General features: G+C 41.6%; 1 protein-coding gene across 1 annotated transcript; it reads left to right on the top strand.

The window, feature by feature from the left end:
• Positions 1 to 325: 325 nt before the first annotated feature.
• LOC137648091 (uncharacterized) lies at positions 326 to 3580 on the top strand. Its single transcript, XM_068381026.1, has 5 exons — positions 326 to 746; positions 1135 to 1258; positions 1565 to 2162; positions 2556 to 2953; positions 3094 to 3580. The coding sequence occupies exons 1-5, from the start codon at positions 326 to 328 to the stop codon at positions 3578 to 3580; spliced, it is 2028 nt and encodes a 675-aa protein (XP_068237127.1).
• The last annotated feature ends 3744 nt before the right edge of the window (positions 3581 to 7324 follow it).

Here is a 7324-nt window from a genome sequence, read left to right as displayed (position 1 = left end):
AAAAAGATCAGTGAGGATGAAGCTAGTGGCACACGAAAACGTAGACGTTCCAATAAATAACACTGGTTATGTAAAAGTCAGACAACATTTGTTGATTAACGGAGTCACATTAGCCAATCCAGCAAACCAATCCGATACAATGAAAAATGTACACATATTAGTAGGGGCTGATTATTCTAGTTATTTTATTATAGGCGTAGAGAAAGTGGATGGGATCATTCTTTTCCTGACTCATAATGGTATGTCCCCATATGGGAAGGTACCGCAGTGGCTATTTCAAGGGGAAATGGTTTAACAGGTAAGAACGCTTAGAGTGTGCAAAATCATGAACGAACCATATCAGTTTGATGTAGATGAATGGTGGCGTTTGGACCGTGTTGGCATCGCCCCATCTGAGCAATACACTGTTCGCGAGGCGGAAGCCGTGCGAAAGGTGTCGCGAAGAGTTGTGAAAAAACCTGAGGGATATCAGGTTAGCCTACCATTCGGGTCGGATGCTAGGCCAGATACAAACTATAAAAACGCTATAGCGCAGTTAGAGTCCTTGCAAACTAAATTCAGGAAGGATAGGGAATATTTTGATCAATACCAGGGAGTAATAGATAAATGTATTGAAGCGGGTTTTATATCTGAAGTGAAGGAACCCAAGGTGGAAGGTTATTATATGCCGCACTTTGGAATTAGGAAAGATAGCCGCACCACCCCCCTTAGAATTGTATTCAATGCCTCAGCGAAATCGAAAGGTGGTAAGTCCTTGAATGAATGCCTATTGCCTGGCCCCAATTTAGTGGAATTGGCATATCATTTAATCATAAGGTTTAGGTTGAACAGATATGCCATGTTAGCTGATATCAGCAAGGCCTTCCATCGTGTCTTGTTGGATCCTCATGATGCCAAATACACACGATTTCTGTGGCGCGAGGCAGCAGGTCGAGCGCTTACCTTCTCCTTTAGAGTCGTGGTGTTCGGCATCACGGCAAGTACATTTTTGTTACAACAAGTGTTAAATTATCATTTCAAAGGAGAAGGTAGGCCAGATTTGGTAAAGTCTTTTTATGTCGATAATTATCTGGCCACTTTCTAAACTGGAGAGCATGAGGCAAGAACATGAGTCTGTTGATAACATCTTAACAGGGGCGGGTATGCCTTTAGAAGAGTGGGCATCCAATCACTTGGCTTTTGGTAGTGAGAAAGAGTGGAGAGAGCCTGTGAGTGTGAACGTGCTTCGGTTGCGATGGACCCGAGACATAGACCGATTGTGTGTGAAAGAAAGTAAGAGAATCTGTGAGTTGGGGAAGGGATGGGTGCCTACGAAGCGTAGGGTACTTTCCCTGTTGGTCTCAATTTACGATCCGATAGGTTTGATAAGCCCATTGTTTGTAAGAGGAAAACTTTTCCTCCAACAACTATGGCAGGATGACGTGGGTTGGGATGATGTGTTGAAAGGGGAAAAGGCTAGAGAAGCGAGTGAGTTGTTGAGTGATTTGAAAGCGGTGAGCGAAATCACTTTTCCAAGAACAATAGGTAGGAAAGGTTTAGAACTCCATGTATTCACTAATGCCAGCAGTAAGGCATACGGCGCAGTAGCATATACCAGGGACGACTGCAATCAGGTAAACCTAATAACTAGTAAGATGAGGATCACTCCGAAGGGAATGAACAAATTGAAAATTCCCAAGCTAGAACTGCTAGCATTGTTGCTAGGCAGCAGATTAGCAAAGACCCTCAAGGAGCTGATAGAACCACAAGAGGTAGTCATATGGACAGACAGTAAGGTCACGTTGGCATGGGTAGCATCTCCCGAGGCCAAGGACCACAAGAATGTTTTTATATCTAACCGAGTGGCGGAGATTGTTTTTCTTCAGCAGGTTTGTCAATTGAGTTCGATGCATGTCCCCAGTAAACAGAACCCTGCTGATATCCTGTCCAGAGGTGCAACGACGCAACAACTGCTAGATAACTCCCTGTGGAGGAATGGTCCAGAATTCTTCAGGACCACGGGAAAGCCTTTTCCTGGCAATGAAGAAGATCCAACCCAGGAAAAAAGAACAGTCGCAGCAGTGCAGGAATTAAGGGAGGAAATGAATCCTTCCCCTCCAGGCGAGATATGGGAAATTCTGCAAAGGGAAGTAGATTTCCAATTCTTATTGAGAGTTGTTGAAGTAATCAAAAGGTTTACAAAAATAGAACGGCATCCGTTCAGTATTGTTGTCCAACTAGAGCAAAAACATTATTTGCCTACAGTTTATGCTTACTTAGAGTGCGGAGTCAGACCCGCTCGAGAAGTTGCTAATTTTGTCAGAAAATTGAATCTAGTCTTAATAGATAGTCTTATTTGTACTAGGGGACGAGTGTCCCAAGTAGAAGAAACTGATCAATTAATTCTCTTGCCAGCCAAAGGGCATTTAGTCAAGATGTATTTAAGTTATTTACATCGGTTACATTTGCATTGTGGGGTGAATACACTAATGGGTATCTTTCGACAAAAATGCTTGGTGGCGGGTCTACGTTCCATTGCGAAACGAACCGTGCGACAATGTCCAGAATATGTGCAGGCCTTCCAACCTCTAATGAGACAGCCACCACCACCCCCTCTACCGAAGGAGAGGATCACTCTCACAAAACCCTTCACAGCAGTCGGAGTGGACCACACAACAGCCATACAGACCGAGACGCGGCCGGGCTACATATTGATCGTAACATGCATGGCTACCAGAGCCGTGTACTTTGATTTCTGCCCCTCCCTGGAAGCGGAAGAATTCGTGTTAGCACTAAGGCGGTTTAGTGCCACACACGGTGCCCCGCAGCTCATGATGTCCGATAACCATCAGACTTTCAAAACTTCCAGCCACCTCCTTCAGGGACTCTACGAAGAAGATGAAGTCCATCAGTTCTTGAGGAAAACTGGTATAAAGTGGCGATTTCAGACGCCCCGTGCACCTTGGAAAGTTGGGTTCTTCGAGCGTCTGATAGGGGTAACGAAACGGACCCTGCAGATAGCCCTCGGAAAGAAGTACTTTCCGGACGCCCACGTACTAACCCTTGTGAAAGAAGCAGAAGCAGTGGTGAATAATTGGCCTATTATATGTACAGCGGCGACAAGTGCGAGGATGAAGTCCTCACCCCCTCCCATTTGCTAAGGGGACACCAAGTCAACCTCATGGCACCGATCTTGCCAGACGACCACCTCAACGCGACCTTCACCTCTCGGAGGCTACGTGATCGCTACCTAAAACTGAGAGATTCCTTAAAGGCCTTCAGAGAGAGGTGGAGAAGGGAATACTTGAGTGCCTTGAGAGCCCGGCACGACTGTCGGTCTGGGGAACCCTCCAAGCTGCACCCTGGAGACGTCGTGCTGGTAAAACAAGAGAATCAAAAGAGAGCTACGTGGCCTCTTGGACGTGTTGTGGAGACGTATCCTGATGACGACGGAGTCGTGCGTTCGGCCAAAGTGTTGTTCGAGGGTGTCGAGTCACTGCGAGCTGTCAGCCACCTAGTTCCTCTGGAAATAGCCCCCTCTAAGGATGATGATGGAGAACAAGACGACGACGACGGCGATGACGGAGAAGGGAGGAAATGAATCCTTCCCCTCCAGGCGAGATATGCCGTACAGTTCGACAGCAGGAATGCCAGGGATCGTTGAGACGTCTGGGGATAACCAGGAAATGGCTCCGGCTACGATAACTCAACAACCAGCCACAGGAACCGTCGACAACGACGATAAGGGGAGAACTATGCAGTTAGTGAGAGAAGTGAAAATGAAACAGAATCAAAGCAGACGGACGCACAAGGGCGTTCTGCACGCCCATTGAGAAGGGCTGCCGCGAAGCTGCGAGAATTGATGGACAGTCTGCTGAGAAGTGACGATATATAAGGCGTAGCTGCAAACTGAGTGAAAAGGGGGAGTGTCCTATCTGGTAGGTAGGGAGAGTGGAGAAACAAACTGTAAGGTGTGCATGAATCTACGGAAGTTAGAAGTGCAAAGGGTGTGGAGAACGGGGACGGGATGGTCTCTCGTACTTACAGACCGAGCGTTGTACAGAGCCAGGCCCCTCCCTCTTGTACTCCATTGAGTAATAACCTGTATGTAGCAGTGCTAGAAGAGTGATTCGATTAATGTGAATAAAGTCAGATTGCCTTATGATTGAATTCCTTTATGTATCGATTAATGTGAGTAAAGGCAGATTGACTTATGATTGACTTGTTATGTATTGTGTGAATACATTTCAATTGCTATTTTCTGATTGGTCTTAGGCCCATTGCCTAATTGCCTTTCCATTTGAATTGTTATGTATACATTTCTATTGCTATTTTCTGATTTGTCTTAGGCCCATTGCCTAATTGCCTTTCCATTTGAATTGTTATGTATACATTTCTATTGCTATTTTCTGATTTGTCTTAGGCCCATTGCCTAATTGCCTTTACATTTGAATTGTTATGTATGCATTTCTATTGCTATTTTTTGCTATTTTCTGATTTGTCTTAGGCCCATTGCCTAATTGCTTTGCCATTTGAATTGTCTCTGTATTATGTATGAGTACATTTCTACTGCCATTTTCTGCTGTTTTCATACAGAAATGAAAAACTGATTTGTCTTAGGCCCATTGCATAATTGCCTTTCCATTTGACTCCTTATATGTATTATTTACGAGTACATTTCTATTGCCATTTTTGAAACATTATGATTTGTCTTAGGCCCATTGCCTAATTTTAACTGTTGTATAGGTACATTTGGATTATTATTTTGTGTACACCTGCAAGAGTTAATTGCCCTAGGGTAACATTGCTGTATGCTGTACATTGTGTATACTCTGTTAGAGTTGTGGCGGAGCGCTACGCGGCGAGCCTAACAGAGTCTTGGAGTATTTACTCCCCCCCACCCCCCGAGACCAGTCTTGCACAATTGACCGACGTTTCATCGCTCCTCTATTTTGGGTGTGGAGGATGTCAGGAATTTTCGAACTGATCATTCGAAAATCCTGCCATTTAACTCCGCCAACGTTACGTTAAATTGGAGGGAAGGCTGGAAGACCTCGCGGGCGTTGAGTCGAATGACTATGGTTTAATATGACACTGTTTTAGAGCCTAAAGAGTAACCGCCTGGTAGGGAAGGAGCGGATATTAAAGAAATTGAGTATTTGTAATTTATGATTCAGGAATTTAATGTCATTTTATTGTACCATGATGAAAATATCCTATGTATAGGTTTAGATTCAGAGAGCGCGGGAAACAAAAGTTTTCGTCAGAGCTGCGGAGCTCAGCTCGGTCTCATTTGTCCAAGGTCCTCAGCTCAAGTAAGTCCTATTAATTGTTGTGTCTCTCCCCCCTATTGTAACCAGGTCGGTTTCCCTATAGGTTTTGCAAGTGTTTTGTAAGAATTGTACCTATGTATATTTAGTTGATCCTTGTGATTGGGGATCAGTGCTATTCATTAAATTACGTGAGAAAGCCTTGGTATGCCGTTTACCAAGGAAACTTGTTGAAATCATAATTAATTTTACTTAATTTGAGTTCGATGTGGACTTAGTTTTTTTGGGGAACGCACGAGGTTATTTCGAGTCATATATTTCATTAGTATGCTGAGTAAATGTTTTGATTATGTTATTCCCTTTCATTAAGTAACTATTTTTGTAATAAAATTGTTAAAGTGTAGCTGTATTTTGTTGATTCCTGGAAGGTTTTGGGAGTCTTACCTATTCAGGGTCTTGCTATCGGCCCTTAACATCGGTTCTAGAACTTTCTTAACTGTCGAAGTGAAAATCACGACAGGGCATATATTTTAAAATTAATCAGACCTGAATAGGTACTGAGAGATAAAATAATTTTCTTATAAGTCATTAGTACTAACGTTGGATTCAAAACCAGTGAAATGATGTATCTCAAAACACGTAGTTTAAATTAAGGAAATAATCATCGTATGGTGACGTAAGGCTTTTGTTTTGCTTTCCTACGCAGTCACCTCACGAACATCATGTCTGGTATTGTCAACGAGTTTAGTTAATTTGAAACAGTTCTCCTGATGTTTCGGTGAACAGAACGTAAACATTTAGGGGTAATTACAATACTGGGAGCTAAACCAAAATATGAGAGAAAAGAAGAAGACTGAAGAAAAATTCTTCACACTGCACAACAGGATGTTTACATACTTGTAGTAGAAGGCCCATGTTTGCAGTCCATATGGTCAACGAAATCAACACGGTCTGTTGGGATTGTCTGTGGTTTAGTTCTTCTCGGAAAAGTTATTTCTCTTATTACATTATGTGATTCATCAGAAAATGTCAAATTAGTCCAGTTTTTATAATATTACATTGTTAACTTGTCTCTTTCTTATTTATATTTTTCTGACAAAACTATGAACTTTTTATATTTCTCACCATCAATGTTCTATTTTTCTAGGCGTAATAGGCATTATTAGAGTATATACGTATTTACGTCATGTTTTATTGTAAATATTACACAATTTCATTACTTTTAGGAAGGGAGAGCAATATGATAAAGAATAAATATTTAGTAAATAAATAAAAAATTAAACGTGAAAAATAATTATTCGATTGCCTAAAATCAAGCCTCACTTCATTGTCCTGGTCGCCTTAGACACATCGGTTATGATCCGGCTATATGGCTGTCAACAACGGTATAATACCAAAGACTAATGCTGTCGGTATTAGTCTTTGGTTTCATGGTCGTTTGATCCACTCTAGTTTTCATGAGCACATATAACAGTAAATTAAACAATATTACTAATTTGTATGCATATACATACCGTCATAAACAGAAATTATGTACGCTATGAGACTAATATAAACACGAACATTTTAAGATGGGACAGAGCAGAGTAAAGGCCGATTCACACGAGCCGTTTTCTTTCCGACAGGCTGGCCAGTGGCTTATAGTCAGGGTCCAAAACTAAAAATTCCATTAGGGTGGTAGTTTTTCTGCCAAAATTATGAAATTTTCTATCTTGGGAGATTTTGACATGACAAATCCATTGCAACATGGTGCCAAAGCGAAAAATTAACAGAAATGGCTCAAAATGGCGTCCATTTAAAGATGGCCGCCATTTCGTACCATTTCTGCGAAGATAACAATATTTTGTCCATTTCATTGAACAAAATTATCTGTTTTTACTGTTTGGGACTAAACGAGTCTATTTCAAGTAATTTTATTGATTTTATGAATTTGTGTAGTCTTAAATTCAAGATGGCCACTAAAATGTATACGTTAACATTGCCCTTTATTTTTTGAATTTCTACATTTTTTGTTTAAATATTCACAAAATCAAACTGATTATTCATTTTACAGGACAACGTTTATGATGTTTTCA

Source organism: Palaemon carinicauda, chromosome 10 (genome assembly GCF_036898095.1).
Source record: "Palaemon carinicauda isolate YSFRI2023 chromosome 10, ASM3689809v2, whole genome shotgun sequence".
Taxonomy (NCBI): Eukaryota; Metazoa; Arthropoda; class Malacostraca; order Decapoda; family Palaemonidae; genus Palaemon; species Palaemon carinicauda.
The sequence above is the reverse complement of the archived record's forward strand: the minus strand, read 5'-3'. Positions and strand labels throughout refer to the sequence as shown.

What these genes read in the sequence shown, in the direction of transcription:
- LOC137648091 (XM_068381026.1), top strand. Translation starts at nt 326, where the DNA reads ATGAACGAACCATATCAGTTTGATGTAGATGAATGGTGGCGTTTGGAC. An exon ending in CTCAGCGAAATCGAAAGGTG is followed by an intron (nt 747 to 1,134) that starts GTAAGTCCTTGA and finishes ACATCTTAACAG; the next exon opens with GGGCGGGTATGCCTTTAGAA. An exon ending in ACCCGAGACATAGACCGATT is followed by an intron (nt 1,259 to 1,564) that starts GTGTGTGAAAGA and finishes CACTAATGCCAG; the next exon opens with CAGTAAGGCATACGGCGCAG.